This window comes from Limulus polyphemus, unplaced genomic scaffold, assembly GCF_000517525.1.
Source record: "Limulus polyphemus unplaced genomic scaffold, Limulus_polyphemus-2.1.2 Scaffold30, whole genome shotgun sequence".
NCBI classification, from domain to species: domain Eukaryota; kingdom Metazoa; phylum Arthropoda; class Merostomata; order Xiphosura; family Limulidae; genus Limulus; species Limulus polyphemus.
In genome coordinates this window covers 78777-102749 of record NW_013665640.1, presented here as the reverse complement: position 1 = coordinate 102749, position 23973 = coordinate 78777, and the positions used below count along the sequence as shown (strand labels likewise).

The following is a 23973-nucleotide window of genomic DNA, read 5'->3' as shown; positions in this document are numbered from 1 at the left end:
CTATTTGTTGATTTCTTAATTTAGAGTCTCCATTGACTAAAGAGGTTTGTTTTTAATTAAAAACGTTGGTGATATAACAGAAAATAGCATAATTCAGAAATGATTTAAGTTTAAAATTGAATTAATATTTTTACTTTCATGATAAATTTTATGCACTTGGCTCTAAGCTTGGTTATCAAACACTACATCTTTACTTTAGGCTTATTATACCAACACTCAGTACACTTATAAGGTTTCAAGGCAACTCACTCCCCCCCCCCCTTCATGGCACCCTTGCACCCCCATCACTAAAATCGTAATGGGCAGACAGTAATCGAACTATTCTATCTCAGTAAATGATTTTAGCTTTTATGATCTCTTCTGTTTTGAGAAATCAAGAGTGATGTGACAAACTGGCTTTTATATAGGTTGGATAAAAACATGAATGGGTCAATCTTCGAGTTAGTTAATCAGTTAGTAAGTCAGTTCTATGCCTTGGATACAAGAGGATTTTTTACAAATGACTATCAAGTTTTATTTGTGAGTTAGTCCTGTAAAACATTATAAAAGAAAGAAATAACTTGGAAAAATAAGTGAAATGGACTTACTAAATAACCACAAATATCAAACCCAGCAAATAAACTGTCACAACAACAACAACAAAACTATAATGCTTCAAATTGATTGAATAATCAGTGAGGTATATTTCCTGTTAACAGCCTGTTTTCAGTTTTAATTACAGATATTTACCATTGGATAACAGCAGTTATATCTAAGCAATCCCAACATCAGGTAAAAGAAAACAAAAACCTCTGCAAACCCTCCTGAAGCACTAAATGATTAAAATAGAGTAATATTTCCAAATGGCTATAAACAGTAGAAATTATGATTAAACTGATTTATGTCATGAAAAGAATCAACTAATCAAAAATTCGGGTTTCTGATTTCTCACTGTTATTTTTGACTAATTCAAGATTGTTCAACTTAATCAATTAATGTTTCTAATTATTACTATTTTCAATTGTTCCAACTATCCAAGTAATTGAAATATTAGCTATTACCACATCCATTGGTGCAAATGCTCACAATGGTATGCATGCATTCTATTTATAAGTAACTCAAGAATGTCAGGCTGTAGTTTATTGGCTGTTGGTTACATAACTAGACACAATGATGCTTACTGTTTGTGCTTAACTTGTTTAAACAACAGTGTAGTTTTAACTTAACATATTGTTTATTTATTAGAAGTTATTTGTATCCAACATCAATGTCACTGTGGACAACTAGAGTAGCAGACAAATGCATAGCTTTCTTGAAGTCACTGGTAATTTTATACTTGACTGGAAAATGCAAACAGTCATGCTGGCATGTCAGCATTTCAAGGGACATCATACATCTGATAACATTGCTGCTGAATATGATGAAATAATAAATCTCTTTAACATGAACAACAAGTTGTCATATTTGACACCTGATAATGCATCCATAAATGATCATAGCTTTCTGCTTGCCTGGGTTTGAACCACAAACACTACCTAGTGCAAGAGATGGTGATAGCTCATCTACAGATAGTGACTCAGAAGATAAACTTTTCAATGAATCTAAATCAGCAGACAATTTATCTGAATTTCTTCCTGAACATGACCCTTGCTTTTCCCACATGCTTGTGGTCAGGGATGGCATGAAAGAAAATGGACCATTGCTGAAAGTAATTTCCAAAGCATCAGCCATCGTGTCCTACATTCGAAAATCAACGCAAGCAACTGATCTACTTGAGGGAAAAGCCAGAGTTCAGTTGGTAACACAAACATGATGGAACTCAGAAATTAAGATGATTAAGTCAAAAGAAGTTGAATAATCTAGATACTGGTACATTAAAACTTACTTTTCATGATCGAACTGTGCTTGCAGATTTGGTGGCAATACTGGCACCATTCAAAGAGGCAACAGATTTCACCCAGGGTCAGAATATTGTTACCTCAGTTATGTAGTGTCATGAATGAGATTGACAGCATGCAGTCCAGATATAATTTTAATATTGTCTCTGCACTGAAGAAATCTGCTCATGCCTGGCTGACTCAGTATGAGCAATGAAGTGTCTTCTGCTTGGCTGTTGCACTGGATCCCAGATTTAAACTTGATTGGTGTTTCACTAGACCTATGGTCTATGAATCCAATCGATTGCTTCTGGAGCAAGAAGTAAAGAAAGTTTCCTCAACAAACAATTACCCCCCCCCCCACACACACACACAAAAGAAGTAAGCTCTTTAGTTTCTTTGCTGCCTCTAAGAAACCAACCATTTCATCTTCAGAGGATACAGAGATCAACACCTACCTCAATGCTCCTTGCATTCCTGAAAAAAGCAACCCTCTAGATTATCGGAAGATCCATGAAAAAAAATTTCTTATCCTATATCTACTAGACAAATGCTATCTGAGTGTTCCATCATCCCCTGCCCACCATTGTGCATTTGTTTAACAGCAGAGGCAAAAAACCCTCAGACCTGATCATTGCCACCTTGCTGACAAGACATACAACCATACAAATGAGGACATACACAGTGCCAAAGGATTTATAAGGCACTTAGAGTAGAAACCATCATTAACTAAAAGACTGTCTGATTTTCATTTCATTGAATCCTATTCTCAGATATCTATCTTGTAGCTCGAATTTCTATATTTTGTATCATCTTGACTACATCAAAAATTAACTAAAAGCATTGCACGACCCTTTCTGATATTCAATGTGATGCTTGATAATGCATGGTTAAGAGTATATAAGATGGTAAAAGCAGTCAACAATGAAATAGAATTGTATCAGGGCACTACGGAATAATTACTCACTTGCATGCATGTATACCTGGGATCAATTGTCACAAACGAGGTTTCCAAACCTAAGATACTTTCCAGGATTTTGCAGACAACAACAGTGCTGGCAAGGTTGAAACCAATATGGAACAACAAAACATCACTCTCAGTTCCAAAATTAGGCTGTTGTACTCCCTTGTCATATCCATATTTCTGTATGCTTGTGGAACATGGACCCTCACAGCAGATCTAGAAAGAAGAATACAGACCATGGAAATGAGTTGCTACAGAATGATCTTGAGCATCTCATATAAAGACTGTTTTACCAACAAAGAGGTCTGCAACAAGATCCAACAAGCTATCAGACCATACAAAGATCTCTTGACCACTGTCAAAAAATGCAAACTGAAGTGGTGTGGTCATGTTACATGGTCATCTGGCTTGGCAAAGACCATATTGCAAGGCACCGTGAGAGGGAAAAGAAGAGGCAGATAGGAGATGAGGTGGGAAGACAACATCAAAAAGTGGACAGGCCTGGAGTTTGTCAACTCCCAGAAGGCAGTGGAAAACTGGGAAAGATGGAGAGAGCTGGTTGCAAAGTCATCAGTGGTGCCTCAATGACCCCATGGGTTGAGGGACAAAATGAAGTGATGCATGTATATTTTGAACTTTGATTCTACAGCATATCAGTTTTCATGTGTCAGGGTTTGAATATGGACTGGGATTCTTTTACAGTAGGTGTCTGTGACTTATAATAAATGGACAGCACACAATCCGCTTGTTTTAAATTATATTCAAAACAAGTTAAACATATGTAAAAAAATACTTTACAGAATCACAGTTGTATCTAAAACTCTAAACAATTCTTAATTTTTTCTTTTATCATCATTTTATCAATATAATTTGTGATAAGTTCACTTACACTACCCCATGGGTTACCACAGTTAATTCCAGAACTTGAAGTAATTGTACCCTTTTTGTCAAAGTCCACACAGGTAGGTTCAATTACTTTAGAACACCCTTTGACAAGACAAATAACTCTCCTTATCTCTGTTAAACTCACTTTAAAATATTAACCGTTACAGCTAAACTAACAATTACGTAGTCTAACTTCACTTTCACTAACTTCATCTTTTAAACTGGTGTTACTCTTATTGGATCTTATAGAAAGATATTTTGAAAATGATATTTTTGGTGAAGATCAATTTACATCTAATAGTTAGAGTTTGTTTATTTGTTGTTAAGTACAGAGCTACACAATGGGCTATCTGTGCTCTGCCCTTGAACAGGGTGTTTACAGTTTGTTTTTTTAGAAATAAGAAGTGTTCTTATTTGTGTACTTTGTTTGAATACATTAATCAATATATTCAATAAAAAAATTACTTCCACTATTTGAATAGTTTGTCATTGCAGGTCTAGTCCACTTTACTCATTAAATCTCTCGCTACAAGCTCGACTGATTCGACTGAGTTAGTGTCCCCAATTTGACCTTCAGAGCTTCCATAATATAGCTTCTAATATGTTTTGTGTATCTTCACAAAATTTCACAAGCTTTCAAAATACAATTACAAGTCTTTTGTAGAAAAAAAATCAGAATTTTTAATGAAGTATTGTTACTAAAAAGTTCTCCGTGAATATGTAGAGTCAAAGTTTTGACTGCTCCGAGTACAAAGTGATTTCCATGTTAAGATTAAAAATACTTTTTTTCATCTACAAATTGTCAAATTTCCTTTGCATAAACTCAAAAACATCTTAAATAAATATCAAACTTTTTCTTCCCATACAACTTTTTATTTTATCTGTTATTTTCTTTACCCAAATTCTATACATATTTGGTCAATTTGACCAACCTCATAACCATAACCACCACCACAAAATATGAAATAAATCTAAATTATCCCTTTTTTTTTCTAGGATGAATGTAAATTGTAACAAGAAACTACAGTTGTTTATCCAATATAACTTAAAGTTCATAGCAGTATACTTCTGTTTCTACTTAAATTTTATTGTTTTTTTGCTCTTTGAACCATGTCTACCTAATAATCCCACCATACATGTTATAAGTCACTCAGCAAATGTGTAGCTCACATTAACTGAATTATAAAATGCACAAGCCACTTCTGAGCATACCTTATGAATAATTTTTATTACTATTATTTTTTCTTTAACTTACCTAATCTAACCTAACAAGTTTCTAATCTTTACATTTAGTTACTTTTATAATAACAAATAAAGAATACACATGAAAAACAAGAAAGACTGTACTTTACCAAGTTGTTTTTTGTTTTTTTTTGCTGTTGACTATCAATGAAACTTAAGGCTACTTTTTATATTAATGGTACTACTCCACTAACTAATTTTTATCTAATTAAATATTGCACTTAAGAACACAGAATAATAACATTCAAAAAAGCAAACAATATCCAATAACTATCATACTTTTTCTGGCTTTCTAACAATACAATAAGATCCTCTAAAAATTCAGCGTATCCAGAAAATAAACAATTTTCTATACAGAAAACAAGATAATATACCACATCATTTGATAGAATAAAACTCTGGCTTTCTGTTGGTTATAAATAATATAAAATGTCAGAACTATTGGCAATTGGTGAAAGACAGGGCATGACAGGTGAGCGTGGGAAGTGGGTCTGATTTTCTAGTTTATAGCTCCAAAAAAGAATAAGATAGAGGCCAATAAAAATTATATTTTGCCTGCATAATATCTATATTATAAAGAGTAAGTTACTTCTTGGAGAGTTTGATAAATAAAGGAAAGACCTATAGAGCAAATGTCACAATTATCATACTAGAGCAGATTGAGGATTTTCTTAAATATTACCTTCTCAAAGTTAGAACTTAAAACTTAAATAATATTAAAATTTGATTTATTAACTATGTTTTCTTGCCAAGTTATTTCATATCCAGTGATCAAAAGCAGTTTAATTAGATTTTAAATGTAACTCTTAAAAAGATGTAACATGTGCACTTTGACCTACAAATAGCAAGAGGGTTAAAATACTTTTAAATTTTATCTGTTACTGATAACACAGGCCTGTGATGGTTTTAGTGTTTTGAAATGTTTACATGTATGCTGAATACAAAAACAATATCCATTTTTCTCCATCATGTACAGATTTTTCACAAAACATCATAATGCAATACGTAAAAGAAAGATCACAACACGTAGTTTTGATACTAAAAGACGCAATTTTACAAAAAAAAAATCTGGAGGAATGATGATGCATAATCATTTGACATCAATGTTCTTCCTTCTTCTTCAGCATGTTTGTATTTTTGTTAACAAACAAAATAATACAAAAAATTTCATTGTGGTAAAAATAATAATAATTTGATCTATGTAAGAGTTTTTTTTTCTTCCAAATTTGTAAAAAATCCTTACATGATAGAAAAAATAATATTATTATTTTTGAAATCTGCATAGTTGAATTATAGAAAATCCATTATTATACCCAAAACAACTTTTATGAAGTTTAAATTTGCAGGCCTGTGTAATTGTTGTGCTTGCAGCCAGGTTTATTTTTAAAATATAATTTAACTGTTATTCAGTATCTATTAGACTATATTATTCACTCCAAGTAACACAAATAGCATGTGAGAAGAAAATACTCCTGAATATATTTGTTTGTATATGTTTTGACTTTATGCTTAGTAGGATGGGACACTAAAAGGTCTTAAATTTATTGTTTCCCACAGTAAAAATTTAAAATTCTTGATATTTCATTGGATTATAATTGCATGTTTTTAGGTTTTATGTGCACATATGAAATATGAATACTGTTCTCATATCAATATTTTCTGTACAATCAGTACTTTTTTTATTTTAAAACCACTGTATAAAGTTTAAAAACATAATAAAAATGGAAAAATGGTATTTTAGCTGTCTTCAATGACATTCTTAGCTTGGACTAAAAGCTTATATTCATTGTCTAGAAATATATTAATCTGATGGAATTAAACAATGTAGCAATTCTTTTATCAGGTTTTCACAAGCTGTTGAGAAGTTAGCTTTGTTTAAGTTAGACCTTTGTGACCTGAAAAAGCTTTTAATTAGCAGACACTACCAGGCAAAATTTCAGTGTATTCTTGTGTTTAACCAGTAATCATCAGGGGACACTAACAGTTTCTTGCCAGATGATAATGCAAGCATAATTGATTTTATTTACACATACACTTCTCTTTATTGTTGCATGTAACAAGAAAAAATTCTAAATTTAATAGTTTGAACAACACAAAATTCATTATATACATTTACTATATTTAACTTGTATGCTAATAAATAACTACAGCAATTATTGATTAATACTATATTTAAACACCATAGAAAAAAAATTCAAACAATTTGGAGCTTTTCTAAATACTTCTTTTCACGAGCACATGCATAATACTAATGCTTCAGATCATTTAAAATAATAAAACATATATTCAACAGTGAGCATTTAGATGTAGGTAACATAAGTTAGTCTAAACTTTTACATTGGTAGAGGCTACATCAGTTGTCCCTAAAATATAATCACCCTGTCAAGTAAAAGTAATAAATGATCTCTGAACATATCCTTAAAACTGTGTATGTTTGCAAGTCTTTGAAATTAAAGTTTAATATATGAAATTTTACATTTTTAAAATTAAAATAAATTTTAAACAGATACTCTTCTTTGAAATACTGATAGCTCTTTCTTTTCGAAGTGCTCTCATGCTTTCAACAACCATGTAACTTAAAAGATGTTTGTACAATATAGGAACATACAGCCCTGACATGACATAAAAAGCATTCTATAAAATAAAAATCTCTTTCAGTCAGGGTAGGTAACAAAATTGTTGAAAAACTGTAGTTACCTTTTCTTGCAGCCCAAGTCTTTGGTAGTAAGGCTATCAGGATATAAGTATAGAGCCTTTCAAGAAAAGTTAATCAGTAAGTGTATAAATATCAGATTTTCTCCTATTTGAAGCAAGCAACCAAAGATGGTACAGCAAACAAGTTGCTTAAGTTCAAAAGGAAGAGAAGTAAGACATACTAGGATAAGACCTAAATTACACTAGGGATTTGGGGATGAAGTAAATGTAAGGCTTAAAAAAGATCAGTAAAGAGTGATGATGACAGAGAAAGGGATGGGTTCTATGGCATGTGAAGATGGCAGAGAGAGCAGATCTGTAACCTGGAATAGAAGAAACTAATAAGCAAAGATCATGAAATAAGAACACAAAAAATGATGCAAACTGTTGAGGAGTTTGATAATGATAAGAAATAGAATTTCTAAGGACTCAACTCCTAAAGATTGCCTAACAATATTGGCAGATGTCCAGGAATGAATATTAGCACAAATGTTATAACATTCAAGCTATTTGAGAGAAGAATCGGATTTCTCTAATAAAATACCATATTTCAAAAACGATCTTGGCCAATATTTAAGGAAAAAGATGAAGAAAATGGCACGTATATATAAAGATTTTTCTAAGACTGGCTCATAGTATCTACTATTAGAGAAGTGAGGTCATTAACTGGTGCACAGTAAAGTGGAAGATGGTGAATCAAAAAGGTGCATCCAGAATGAATAAATGATTGAAGTAACACTGGGCTAGAATAAGCCGATTGTCCAAGTAACAATGAAAATCTATACTTAGTGTGCAGAAGACCAGTTACGGGTTTGAGTAATTGTGTAACGAGGTAAGAAGTTCATGCCACACTGAAAGAGAGGATCATGAGCAGAAAAACCACTTCCCAATGCTAGAAGCATAGAAAGTGTCAAGAAGACAGATGAATTGAGACATGTAAGTAAATGTATTTTATATCATCTTTCATCAACCAAAGATCATTTAACGTCCTCATGTTTTCCGACTTGAAAGATACAAGAATAAATACTGATATAAACATGGTGCACTGCTATGATGGCCTCTTTATTTAAAATGTATAAAATCTCCTGATCCAAAATTTGAATGCAAACTGCACTGGATGAAACAAAAGTCATCTGAAAAGATCAAAAGTAAAAAAGGTCAAGACAATTGGATACAAAGCCTGAAGTTAACATTTTACCTAATCTGAAAATGTATTTCCAATAGATACCACCTCACACAATAAAGCTATCTTCCTCGCATGTCTGCCTAAGAGATTTGAATACCACCAGTCTTGAGGCAACTCCCACCTAATTTCACTTGTAAAATATGAACTGTGCTAGTGCATGATGATGTCATTTTGAAACAAAAGCCCTCCACCAATAGGAGAGTGATACAACCTCCATGCACAATAACTCCACTTATGCATTTTGCACTCGTGATAACTTCATTCTTTGATGAGACAAGACAAAAATGTGCACTAGAAGTGGGGAGTACACGTGGGAATGCGTAAGGAGACGAGTACCAATTGGAAAAACATTTTCAGATTAGGAAAATGTTAACTTCCGAGATAATAACTTACCTCTACAGTAAAGCAAGAATCCTATGTTGAATTGGTGGGGGCCAATGCAAAATTTTAAATAGATGAGCTCCCTTCAGAAAGCATCTGAAGGGAAGCCCATGGAGTGTGACACCCAAAGGCAGAGATTCTATAGAGGAACACCAGTGGGAGACCAGATCTCACCTCGACCAGGGTTTACTCTTCGTCTAAAATGTTAGAGGACAAGAGCCAAATGAGCCCCACATGTCGCATGGATGGGTGGAATGAGAATAAAATGTCTGAGCACTTGCACACAAGTGATCATCAATGAGCCATTATATGTAGTGCATTTAACTGTACCTTGTGTGCTCCCCTCAACTCTACTGAACAGACTCCAGCTGCAGGAGGAAGACACATCAGTTATGTATTATGATTTTGTATAGTGTGTACTCACCTTAACTCAACTGAATAAGCTCTGGTTGCAGGAGGAAGGCACAAGTGGTATGAATTATGGTTTAGAGGGGTGACCTGCACTACACAAACAGTAGCATCACCACCCCACTTCTCATTGTATCGTGCTAAGCCCAACCAGTTAGGATTCTCCATGGTCCATCCACCCCCAGCAGTTTGGAACTGGTAAATGGTAAGAGTCTCTCATGCTTTACTCAGCTAGGGAGGGGAAATTCGGAGAAGTGCCTGGATCTCCATCAGACCTCCAGCCAAAAAGGTCTTTTACTGGAGACAGTGCAATGGGTGACTGCAAAACCCTATTTTGAAAAGCCAACAAGCATGAGGCAAAATGGGCAGCGTACTTCTCTGGTGCTGGCTTTTCTGTGATAGTCCATGGAATAGGTACAGTCTGAATCAGTCAAGTATACCATAAGAATTTGTAAAGTGGTTTCTGAAAAAGAAATTGTATGTATTCTTCACAGAAATGGTGGGGTGATTGAAGAATAGCAATGGGTGGAAGCCAAAATCCATCAGGAGAAAAATCAGCAAGATGATGTAGATAAGAGGAGATGAATGTGTGGAGAGTTGTCCACCTGCCTGCCTGAGAGATCTCATTCAAGGGTCAGTGAAAATGAAATGCAAGAGAATGAAAAAGGTGACAAATTGAGTGTGAATTAGCCTGTGAGCATCCACATCAAGAGACCAACATACCAAGATAAGGTACGGGTAGAAAAAAATATCCTAGAAGAAGAGGAGCTCCAAGGTATGGACAGATGATGGCAAGAAACCAGAAAGGGAGAAGCAACACTGAACAGCCCAAACAGGACACAGGAGCCAATCCAAGTCCAAATGATCATATAGGTGAGAAACATAAGAAGGGAGATAGGAGAGAAAGTACAGTTACCTTCCAGAGTGGTAGAAGACTTAGGAAGGAAAGAACAGTCTGAGGAGAGAATTCCATAAGTGTGGTGGTAGAGGATGTGAGAACCATCATTAGTATATACCTACAAACAACAGCAATCACAGGAAAGAAGAAAGGGGAAATAAATCTAGAGTGAAAAATGGAACAAAGAGCTAGAAGCCAATGGTTCAAACTGGACATGCATCAGAATGTGAAAAACAACATTAAGATTCCAGTCAGGCATGGGAATTGGATGAGGAGGTCAAAGAAGAATGAAGCAGTGGAAGAAAGAGGAGAGGACAGGGGAAGAAACACCCTGTGGTACTAGGAAAGGCAAACTGCAATGGTCAAGGCTGCCCAATAATCAGCACTGGCAGAGACCAACAAACCACGGATGAACAGCAAGATAAAAATGCAGAAAAGTGGTTCACAGTAGGATGGCATAGATGAAAGGAGTGGATGGAACAACAAAAGTCCTGCCACTTTCATTGATAGATAGACAGTGGAATGGCAAAAGGAAGAATGCCACACACACTCGGAAAGTCCAACCGAACAGGTAAAAGACAGTACAAATCCCACACATGAAGATGAATGGATTGATATCCCTTGATGAAAAAAGGGATGTGTGAGGTCAAAGTAACAGAGAGTGGATATTGGGCAGAGGAAGGGGGGGAGTGGAAACCAAGGCTGAGTTGGCCAAAGATGGGCAAAAAATAGGACACAACAAGTAGTGTTGTGTACCAAGGCAAAGACTGGAGGAAGAAGATGAAGAGAAGGATAGACATATAGAAAGAGGTGAGACTAGGTTTGCTGAGCATACTGACATTCAGATCTGAAGGACAAGGCACAGAGGACCAGTAGAGAGGAAGCTTGAAGTTGAAAAAGGTGGCAAAAATGTCTATGAAAGGTGTACTCAAACAAGAGTAAACACAAGGAATGACCTGGGTTTTAGAGATCACTCCACTGGTAAAATGCAGACTGGCCAAGAGAGTTCTTAGCTCCAAGCAAATGACAGGCAACAAAACAAACCCTATGTGAATGTGTCCAGAAGAGCAGATCCAACATCCAAAAGCAAAAGACCCTGAAACAGGTGCCTCCTGAGCAGTCAATGTAAGAAACATCTGTGAAATTGTCAGAGTGAATCATGAACAAGTGATCCACCAGTAGATGAATGAATGACCCATGAAGAGCAAAATAATCAAGCACATAGAGGTAAAATGAATGGTTAAACTGTATCCAAATGCCAGAAGTCGTGTACTTATCCAGAGAAATACCTCAATCAGAGAGGAAAGAATTGGTGAAGAAATAGACCCAGTTTGAGAGATGGTGAGGGAGTGCCAGAAGTAGTAGGGGTATGATCCAGTCACCAAGACAATTTCTCAAAGAGGGAGGAGGTTCATAAATGAGGACAATGGAACCCAAGAATGAACCCTTTGGATCTGCAAGATTCACTGGAGGAGGCATGTATGTTTACCTCAAAGGAATGAGAGGTTCCAGGGAAGCCAGAGTCCCCAAAAGCAAAAGAACCCTCATGCAGGATGAGAATGAGAAGTGCAAATCTTGGTGGTTAGATTTGCCATAGCTTGCAGGAGAAGAGAATAAGGCTGAACTTATGTGAGAGAAAGAGATGAAGAAAATGCCCAGAAGTACCAAATATTGAGTGAATGTAAAAAAAGATGTAGATCTCATGACAAGCCACCCCAATCGAGTAGCCTCTTGTAAAAGAAAGTGAGAAGAGGATACATCCAAGATTGTGCCAAAAGGAATGCCACCTCTTGGCCTTGAAAATGGTGAGAAAAGGCCTTCATAATACAAATGAATATAAAATAAGCCAATTTTACAATGAAGGGAAAAGAAAGAAAATGGAAGATGTGAAGTTGATGGACAGATTGTAGAAAATATATGGAGTACAGGTCAAGAAGCATGTGTAGGAAGTTGTCCAACTGCAGACCAGGTGAAAAAGACCACAGCTGGAGTTTGAGGGAAGAGAAAAGGAAATGGGAAGAGGAACAAAGACAAGAGAAGTGAGGAGAGTGATCATAGTAAAGTAATGAAAAATGACACCAATAGCAGAAGAGGAAGAGCTGAGTACACACAGGGCCAGACATGACATGATAGTCACCAGTAAGAATAGTGATGAATTAGATGTCTGTCTGGTATAGGTAGGATGAGAAAAAAAGAGGAAGGCCTGCATTGATCCAGATGAAGAACAGAAGTAATGAGCACAGTCAAGAAAAAAATAAAAATAAAAACCTGAGAAGATAATGAGGACTGAAGCCCTATAACACTGGTCTAGATTATCAGAGAGAAGTTAACACCACTGACGAAATATGGGGGAAGAAAGGATGCTTGACAAATATCATGAACACAAAAAGGAGTAAAGAGGACTGTAGCCCCAATATCAGGGGAACAATGTAAGGAGGGATAGAGCACAAGAAGTGGAACAGGGTAAGCTAGCAAAGAGAAGAGAAAGGATGTCTAAAGAAAACACACCTGAAGCATGATGAAATGTCTCAGATGAAAGATAAAGGTAGGCAAGGGAATAAAGGAGGGTAGTGAGAAAAAGATAAAACAAAAATGGGGAACCGGAGAGCAAAATATAAGACAATTGGCACAATACATCAGCTGGCCAAATACCAAGGACATGGAATACAGGAAAGGAAAGGAAGAAAGTCTATAAGTCAGGACAAAAAAGTCACAAACACAAGGAGAATAAGGCATTTGGTCGTAAGAGAGGTGCTATTATAGAACAAGGAAATAGTATAAATCCTAATAAGAAGCAAGGAGAAAAGACTAGGTAAACCCCAAGAATTGTGGATAATGGAATAAAATATGAGAAACAATAAATGACACTGGCAAAAATAAGGAAAGGAACATATCCAAGAATGAAATCCAGAAAGGGACTGGAAGGTTAAGATAATTTCTTGAATGGTAAGGCACTACCAAAAGCAAATCAGGTGGAGAGAAAGAACTTTGGCCAACAGGACTGGAGGAGGAGGCCAAGTAAGCATGTGGTAAACCACAACAGGTTAAACAATGGCTGCAACATCCCTGACAGTTAATGAGCCTCCACAAGCCATAGTAGAAATAAGGCATTTGTGAGAATAATGTCACTCACACAGAACTAATTATCAGTCACTTTCATTTGAGAATTTATGATAAAATTTAAAGCTTTTGAAACTAAAGCCAAAAAAATTAAAATCAAAGTTTGTTAAAAATGCAAATCACAACAAACTGAATTCAAACAAGACATTTAAACACGTCTGTTCAATATAGTGTCAAGGAAAAGAATGAATTTATCACAAAAGCAAGTACATAGGAGGGAGTTACTGCACATGGAGGTTGTGTCAACCTCCTATTGATGGACTGCTTTTTTTTGCATGATGATGTTGTCATGTAACAGTACAGTTCACATTAACACATGTGAAATTAGGTGAGAGTTGCCTTAAGGCTAGTAGCATGCAAATTTCTTACGCAGATGCATGAGGAAGGTAGCTTTACTGTGTGAGGAGGCTAGTTATCGTTTGAAATTGAAGGATATGATAAACCCGAGGGTTCCACAAAAGAACAAAGGATTCAAGACAGCCCCCTAAAAGACTGAGAAGAGAGTCTGCTTAGAAAGAAAGTTGTTGCTTAAATTGTGAAGACCAACTCCACTTATTACTATGTTTTGCAACAGGATAAGATCAAAAGCAGAAGTATATCACTGAGAAGTAGTAGAGGAAGAAGCAGATAATGCTGGAGAATGGCTCCTATTTACTGGCTGTCTAAAATAGGACAACAACCAGAAGTAATAAAACAGGATCCCAGAGCTCTAATCAGCTCCTGCTTAGAATCTTCTTTTGGTTGGGAAATCAATTCAGAGTAAATAATGGCAAATGCAAAATGGTGTAAAAAAAAGAAGAAGAAGACTCTTCAAGGTGAGAAAAAATTCTAGGAGGTAGACAAATTCTTATTAAAATAGCCCAACAGCTAAGTTGACAAAATTAAATGCAAGTCATGTGATAACCTAGAGTAAGTACTGAATTAATGCAAAGCCAACATAGACCTGGGCCTAGGGCTCCTGCCACATTGGGGCCCTACCAGCTACCCAGTAAAAAAAAAAATATTTGTAAAGCAAGCAACACTAAATTATTATTATTCTCAAATATTACCTGAGTCTAGGGCCCCACTAAACCTTAATACGGCCCTGTCAGTAAGAGCCACATAAAAAAGAAAAAATGTAAAGCGGTCATTTCTTCCTGGGAAAATGAATCTAGAGGACAAGAAGAGTTAACGGCTAATAATGGCTCTGAGGAGGAAAGTCTTAAATTAAGCATAATCATAGAGTGTAGGTGAAAATACTGATGAGAAGTCAGGGTAGAAAACCCCATGTCCTTAAAGAAGAAACAAAAAAAAACAAATCAATCCTGGGGCCTAAGGTTTCAAATGAACAGATGAAACCTTAGGCCCCAGGATTGAGTTGTTTCAAATGAACAAATGAAGAAGACCTTGCCTAAAATGCCAGATTAGTGGAAGTTCGAGGCAATTGGTTTTCTTTGAAAATTGCATCTATTTTTAAAATTGTCAATCACAACCTGAATGATAGGAGGAGGAGGAAGAAATAAGAATTCCAAAATTAAATGTTGTCATAAAAACTAAAACCTTCAGGTGGAACAGAAATAGACTCAATATTTAAAATGTTAACTGGCTGTAAAGCAAGAAATTTGACCACCAGAAGCTTCTTTAGGACTAGGGTTCACTGGCAAATCCCACTCTTCAGTTGAAGGTGACAAAGCCTGTGCAAAATAGCAGGCTTGTTTATGGAAAGAAAAAGTTGCTGATGACCAATTACATTGACATCCACAAACAATATGGCATTAATGGCCCAAATACACCTGTCAATAAAGGCTTACAAAGCAGCAAAAGGAACTCTCTGCATGCCAAGGTGTGGCTGCAGGGGGGTAAAGATTAAAAAAAAGAGGTCATTTTATTATTAATAGAAGCACTAGTTTCAGAATTGATAAAAACTTCATATTTCGTAGTGAGAATGACAGCACATGATTTTAACACAACTATAAAAAAAAAGTCTGAACTATGGCATGAAAGCAGAGCTTAGTTAGTTCTCCTAATGCATGCAAATAAGGTGGGAAAGTGGAAAATTCTGGGTAAGTTGATGCATGCTATGCATTGTGTTAAGGACATTTAGTACTTTAAGTCACATGGTTGTTGGAAGCATGAGAGCAACTTATCATTTTATCAGTATTTCAGAGGTATGTTTGATTTAAATATAAATTTTAATAACTTTCTAAATTACAAGTGTGAACATTTTTCTCTAAAAATTGTGTATTGCTTCTAAAGCATATGAATTCTAACTTTCAAAGAACTAAAGTACCAACTATCAATTTATTCCTTAATCTTTCTATTTCTAGATTTGAAAAAAAGCAACCAAAAAACCCACGTGGCTTAAGTTTGTTTATGACATACAATAACAAGTAAGTCTCATAAAATATATAATTAGTTTGATATAAAATATTAATTACATGTTCATATTAATAATTTTTTTTTTCACTGCACATAAATCATAATCACGTTGTGAAATGATATACAATTTTAACAAAAGATAAAACTACAGTGATACTCAAGTTTAGAAATATGGTATACTTGATAGTTACGTTATTAAATTGAATTACAAAAAAAAAGATTAAAAACTTCAAAATAAATCTAAGCAAAATAATTAGTTTGTTTTCTAAAAACATAAAACTAAAATAATGTAACTGTCTTCAAACCATGTCAATAAAGCATGATGACAAAATGGTTGGTTGATTAAAACACTTAAGATGAAAAACATTATACACCAATGACATGAATTTATAATTACAATCCAGTTAATTAAAGAAAGCTGATGACAAATAAAACAACAAATACCATTATCATGTACAAGAACAGATAAAATGCCATCACTACCTATTATGGAAAACAGGAGTTTCCGGAAAAGTAAACATAGGATATATCAAAGCAGATTTAGAAGTTTGCTTTAAACAATAAATTGTCAAAATAAAAAGGTAACAGAAATACTAAACAGGGGAAAAAATTTTATAACTAAAAACCTACAACAAATAAAACAAATTTTAACATTCAAAACATACAATTAAAAAATGATCAAAATAAATTCAGTTTGTTTTAAAATTCACTTTGAAGAAAACTAATATAAAATGATCAAAATAATAATAATAGAACTGATATCAACACAAATAAAATTACTTAACCCAGAAAAACCACACCACTAAAATATTAAAATCCATGATAAAATAAATATATAAATCTCCATTAAACACATCACGTGCACCTAGAATGCAAAACCACAATCTATTAGTAACAAAATACATTAAACCTAACAGCATCTGAACACGTGAAGCACAAATCACAGACATAGTTACAATATGCATATATTATCAAATACACATGAAACACAAATCACAATTTAATATGATATCTTAACAGCATAAGATACACTTAAAATGCACAAATCAAAATCCAGGAACAAAAAAATCTGATATAGATTTAACTTAAAGAATTTATGATATAGACCTATAATGATCAAACAATTCACCATGATGGTAAGCCAGTATTAAACCAATGAGGCTAATAATTAGATATGTTTATAGATGTACTCACACACACGCTGTGCTGCACTATATTTCACCGTTTAAAATTAATAAACAACAGCTATAACTGCTTGAAAATTATGCCCTACATTTATCATTCAGTTTAGAATAGTAGAAACATGAAAATCTTAGACAATACAAATTTAACTTTTGTTTTTGTAATTAACAAATAAAATGCTACATGACATTTAAAAATCAAAAGGTATCTATGTGTATACCATCAAATGAAACATGTATGTTATAAAAATAAACAGACATGTATAGTCTACTGTTCACTGATCAAATCTAGGTCATACAGTGTTATCAGTAAACTCAAAACTGAAACCTTCTAAAAAATGTATTATATTCCCTAGACACAAACTTTAAAACAGTGGATTTCTGCTTTGTCCCAAATACCGAATTAAGTTTTGGTTTTGTATTATTTTCTTCTTACTTAAAAAAAAAATTAAATTTAATGACAAAATAAGCAAACCATGTATTACATAACAAACTGAAGAATCAAAACATAGGAGATAAAACTTAAAAAAAGACAGCAACACATTAAAAATATGTACATGTAGATTATTCTGAATAGAAAAAGTCTGTAGTGAACTATAGCATAAGTGAGTTTCACTACTGATTTGTATTTATTCAGCATGCATACTCTAGCAGTACATGAAGTGTCACTTAGGCAACCAATGTCATGTTTATTTTGTTGTTGTTTTTTCACATTAGTATTTTAGCAGTAAACTACTACAGTATATACAGTAGTGTTATATTTATCTTTTTTACACCGATATGTTTATCACTCTAGCCTGCAAATGGGCAGCTGGCAACCCAACAGTTGAATCAAGCATGCCATCAGTTGGCAAACAAGTATCGATATAGGTTTTGCTTGGCCAAAATGTTTTCATGAATTCAAATGTTCATATAATTACAAAAACAAAAAAAGTCTAAATATGATTTAGTACATCTTGCACTGATAATTACTAATAGAATGAAATTAATTCATTCAATGTTTTTGGAGTGAAATATCTTCATAATCTGTAAAAAAAATATAAAAGAAATTTGATGTTTACAATTTTATTATGCTTATGAACCATAAGTGCTTATTTACAAGTTTTTTAACTTGGAAAAGGTCCTTAGACTTTTAGATTTTATATCACCATAATAAAATGTCTCATTTTGAAGCGAATGAATGTGGTCAATCAGTTTTTAGTGGATTTCATGGCCTTCTCCTAGCTCAAGAATTCCCATCCCTGGTATATAAAAACACAGCTATAACTATAGATTTAGTTATATGAATTTTTTCCCCATCACTATATGTTATGATAACTTACTATGGTATACATGAACCTCAGAGGGACAAGTAGATTTAAATATATTAAAATAATTTCTTGTTTTATGATAATAACCACATTAATGTGGGTATTTTTGAAAAGCCTGTATAGTTGTATTTTTAAAGTTAATATCAAAATACATTTACCAGAATTAAAAGGAATTAAATACCTAAGTAAAGTGCAGGCAGGTGATGGTGGAGAGTGCCTTTGAGGTCAGTACCAATAACTAGATTGTTAAGCTAACCAGTAAATTTTCAGAAACTTTTATTGATTTAACTTTCTTTAAGTTGCCTATCTAGACGTACAATTTGTGTGTGCAACTATTAAAAACCTCTCCTGTGAGGTTTTCAAAGTACATACACATCTTTTAAACATGTAAAACTGAGATAAACATTATTACATTACTTCTAAAAGATAATGCTGTAAGTATCATTTTCTCAAACTTAACATATACCAGTCTCTGTGATGTATGCTAGTAGGTTAGCATCAGTGTTTGATTATCTAATATATTTAGCAGTATTTGAAAGTCAAGGAGCCAATTAACTTTCCACTGTAAAATTTCGAATATTTGGAGATTCCTCTAACAAGAGGTGCACTGATAAGTTATTTTTCTTCATTCTCTTATATAGTATGATAAACCAAAATTTATTTTTTTCTATAGAAAATTTTTACGTTTCATATTGACAACTCTTGAAAATGGATGGAAAATACCACTTTCCTATACTCTATAATGGTCAAAGATACATCTGTAAACCAATTACAGATGGTGACAACTGGTAGAACCCAGGCCTTGACTTGAACCTTTCAAAGGTCAAAAAATGGTTGCTAATAACTTTTCTTCCCACTAGTAAATTAAGGGCTGCTATAATAACAACATTATTCTTCTGTAAAATTAATTTTAACTGTTTCTTCATTAATTATTTCATGTATTAAATGCTAATAAATATGTAAGTATCCTATCTATATGTATAAATCTTCTGTGCCACATTTTCTTTTAAAATATCAAATTCATTTTAATTACATACAATAGTGCTTTTATTCTAACTATTTCAGAAAAGTTAAAAGATCCTCAATTTGGCAGCAACAATATATCCACAGCTGATGTCCACCCTATATTTAAAGAAATGCATTTTATTATTAAAAGTTTAGCTTTAAACATCAAAAGATGGTGAAGCATCAGAATCTAATAGGCCTAACATTTGTCTTAATCATAGACACATCAGAAGGACTGTGAAAAAAACCTGGGCCTAGTATTTCTAACTATGCTGCCAGAAAAACTGCATTGCATAGGCTGAATGATGTAAGTCTAGGCAGATGGCCCACGTGCTGATTGTCTTGGCAACTAATAAAACAATCTGAAGTTGTTAAAGTTGCAATCTCACTATCCCTATTTTGTGATACTTAGCCTGGGTATGCCATGTAGCTGAAATGGGGATAATAAAATGAGCATGGCACTAGCTGCTAAAACAATCTTCTCAATAACAATTAACAATATATAGTAACCTTCTGTACTTTGAATCTTGCATTATACAAGACTGAATGTATGTATCATAGTGTATTGATACTTAACAGTAAGAATCTGAAAACATTCCTTCTGAAATATGTATAACCAATTTTTTCTAGTGTCTTCTAGGTTTCACTACCAAAACTGCAACGCTAACTAGCAATGTGCTAGCATTAATTTTGAGCACTGGTACCAATAACCAATGAAATTATAATGATGATATAAATATGAAATATCTTTTGTCTGTGTTTCAGGAGCTGTTCTGGTGCAGAAAGCAATATGTGTGGCAATGCTTTTCCTCTCTCTCTGTATTTTTTTTTTCCAGTATTTATTTAAAAAGGCAGTATTTATGTTTTCTAATTTTTGTAGTCTCTATAAAAACAAAGCAAAAACAGAAATATTTAGGAAGCCTGGTTGTTTGTTTTTGTTTTCTATAAAGAATAATAGTCCTTAATGTTTTACATACAGAATGAGAACTTGTGAATAGTTAAGAAATTTCAAGGGAAGGTTTTTACTTTTAAAGAAACTAAACAAAACACCTTGCCAGTGAACATCTACTACATTTTAGGTGGGAAAGATATAAATTGTAACTTACTGTGAGGCTGTACAAGTGAATTGTATTAGGCTGGCATAGTATGGAAATTTAACATAATAAAGAGAACTTGAAAACATTAATTGTGTTATATATGTGAACAATGATTGAATCCAGCTGCATTCAATTTCTAAAAAAATAATGTCCTTGTTGATGAGTCAGGTAGATCATAAAAGATAACAATTTAAATGTTATTAGACTATTATTTGAGATAGGGCTGGAGTGGAGTAACACAGTTGACTAATTCGGTCAAATAATTTACAATGGAACTGAGGCAGTCTTAAAATTATAGTTTTTCTGCCTTTAAAACAAAAATACCCAAAACAAATTCTGGATCTCAGTTCCAGCAGAGCTTAAGCACTGATTGAGTAGGAATTTATGCAAAGAATCTTATATCCACAATTTCTAATATTTGGTATTTTTAAACTGAGTGGCACTTTCTGTGGCATACAGACTAAATTGTTCAGTCAGTAATGCCAAGGTTCAGACTTAACCATCCCTAATTTAGAACTGCTGACAAAAGGGAGGGCAACCAGTAAGAAGCACGTGCTATCTAAATGTACATGAACTCTTTAACAAGCATCAGGACTGACTGTCACAGTTATAATTCCCCTACAGTTGAAAGTGTGTTCAGTGATATATTGTGGTTTGAGCCTTGGACCTTCCATTCCACAACACAGCAAGCTAACCAGTCGGCCATGCCCATCCCTCCTGATTTCTAAATGACAGTCAAAACTGTTTTAATTCTTTTACAAAATTCTATACAGCTTAGAAACAAATATTATTAGAACCAAGAGTTTCAATCCCTTTCACCATTCTGGGTTTTGCAAATAAATATAACTTATCCTTCATAAAATAACTTATTTAGTTGCAAATGTTATATCTTTTAGTAAAATTGTTTTCAGTATATAATTTATAAACTTATCAGGAATGTTTCAACTAAATGCTAAAGACAAAACAATTTATTCACCCATTTTTCTTTGTAATGCTAGTATAAAAACTCATTTTTGTCAAAGATAATATTATATGATATACATTGTTCACAGTTCTTTGACTTAATTTTTTTCACTTTATCTTTTATATTTTTCTCATCCTTGAGTAAATATTGTGGACACTATAAATAAGCATACTTTTCTGAAAGATTATCATACAGTAACAAGTTTGAAATTATCTACTTCATTATTTACACATTATTGCACAGATGTATGATCATGTTGAGTATTTTAAAACGTATCTCATTCTTTAAAAATTTATGTTGGAGTCCAATGACTGTTAATTTGTTCTAAATGGTCACTAAAGGCATTTATTTAAGGCTTTCATACAAAGTCTATAGTTTTAACCTCTTCTGTAGAGATACCACAGCCATTTATCTATCTAACCCAACCTTAAACCTATTGCTAATATTAACACATACAAACAAAACAGTAAAAGTATTTAAAAAAATTAGAAATTTAAATATTCTTGTAATAATTTAGTTGGTGGAAATTATTAATGAAAAATAAAATATATATATACACACCTCCACCTTTCATCTTCTGAAAGCTGAGAAAGGTCAATACTCTGAAATAAAGCAAAAATGTCAAACTCAGATCATCTAATAATAATGTTTATACTGTTATTGAATAATATTTAGGCTAATAAAAAAATATCTGGATGGATTTTATAGACATATACAACATTCCATATAAAAATACTGTACTTATATTACTAAAAAAGAAAAACAATGTGTCATATACACATATATGTATATATCCCCCTCCCCAAAGTTGCTGTTTTGAATGTATTGACTGTCTTGTTATTAGTAACTATAATGATGTTGAATTGTTAGCTAATAATGGCTTATATTAACTCTTTCAGCACAGGCTCAGTCCCTGGGACCAACCTTGGAATCATTTTGATTTTGTGCTTGTTATAGTTTTCATGCTATAACTTTTAAATTAGTAAGCGAATGTCAACAAAATTTGGTACATTATTAGTAAACATTACAATGCTTTCGTACACAAAATAACAAATTTTTGTTATTAAGTCTTAAGGTTTGTAAAGCAATGTTTTTCTTATGCCTTTATTTCTTTTTGCATGTTGCCTATCTAACATGCAAAGTAATTTTCATTTTAAGATTGAAAATACTTTTATGCATCAGAAAATTTTCAAATTTCACATGCGAAATCTTATATAATGTCCAGATAGTTATCAAACATTTCCTATGAAAAAGCTTTATATTTTATCTGTTATTTTCAGTAATGAATCTCTGTACGGGTTCGGTAAATTTGACCAATCTTGTAACCACATAAAAATTAGGAAATAAAGTATGCCTCTTTCATTCTAGAATGAACACATAAATGTTTAGACTAAATAGCTTAAATCTCATAACATTATACATTTATATATATTTATTATTTTTATTATATTGACCTTTCAGCCGTGCCTGGCTAACAATACGGAAGTTACAATGATGTGGCACACGTGCACTCATGTTACTCTATCCAATAATATAAAACTGACCTTTGGTCTGTACAAAGTAACTTCTCTTGGCTGTGTTTTAGTAGACTAGTATTTTGTAAAATACAGTCACATTTCAATAATTATACATTATACATGTATATAGATTATTGCTATTTTGAAACAAGTTTTTAAACTTATTTTTCTTAAAATATAGAATAGTAAAAAAGAAGTAAAGAAAACAATTATCTCTTCTAGTTATGACCTTTGTACTAGGTTGCTACTTGATGTAGGTTGCTAAGCCTTTAAAAATTTTGCACATGGAGGATGTGAAACAAAAGTTTTTTTAGGTTTTATATATATACAGTTGAATAAGTAAAAAATAATAAATTACTATATAGATAACAAAGAATTCTACTGTAATTTATCAAGCTTAGTAGCTGAGATGTATTTTAGTCTAAAAAAATATGAAATTTCGAGCAGACTAAAGACACAACCTACCTCCTTGAAATATTGGTTCAAAAGAAAGAAATGGCTTCCAAGCCCATTAAAATGGCTGAGAAAGCCACTAGGTGGACATTCTAAGGTTCTGATTGGTTATTCATGTCATATATAAAAGTAAGTGTATATAAGGGAGCATTTCCAAAAATGAAAAGAGGTGGGCAGAGTGCCACTGTGTTCAATTTATTACATGAGCAATATCTTAGCAAATAGAAAAGATAAGATGTTCTTACTTTATATTCTAGCTTGTCAATATCAGTAATTTGAGTTTCTACTTCAGATGAAACTATAGACTAAGTATTTTGACTTCACAAACATCTAATTTTAATCAGTGGTGCATTTAACATACCATGTGACACACAAAAGTTGATGTTTATCCGTGTTTTTAAATATTTACTTTTAAATCAAGAAATTGAGTAATGTATAGTTCTAAAATTTGAAT

The 23973-nt window shown here is 33.2% G+C and overlaps 1 protein-coding gene across 2 annotated transcripts in view; it reads right to left on the bottom strand.

Moving 5' to 3' along the window:
• LOC106459823 (RING finger protein 121-like) overlaps positions 1-23973 on the bottom strand; it is a 67921-nt gene that overhangs the window by 27694 nt on the left and 16254 nt on the right. The window contains exon 2 of one of the 2 annotated variants that reach the window (XM_013919490.2): positions 22111-22151. The exons of the other annotated variant lie outside the window; for it this stretch is intronic. Coding sequence (XP_013774944.1) covers positions 22111-22151 — 41 coding nt within the window. The remainder of the gene's footprint in view (positions 1-22110; positions 22152-23973) is intronic. 2 annotated transcript variants of the gene reach the window in all.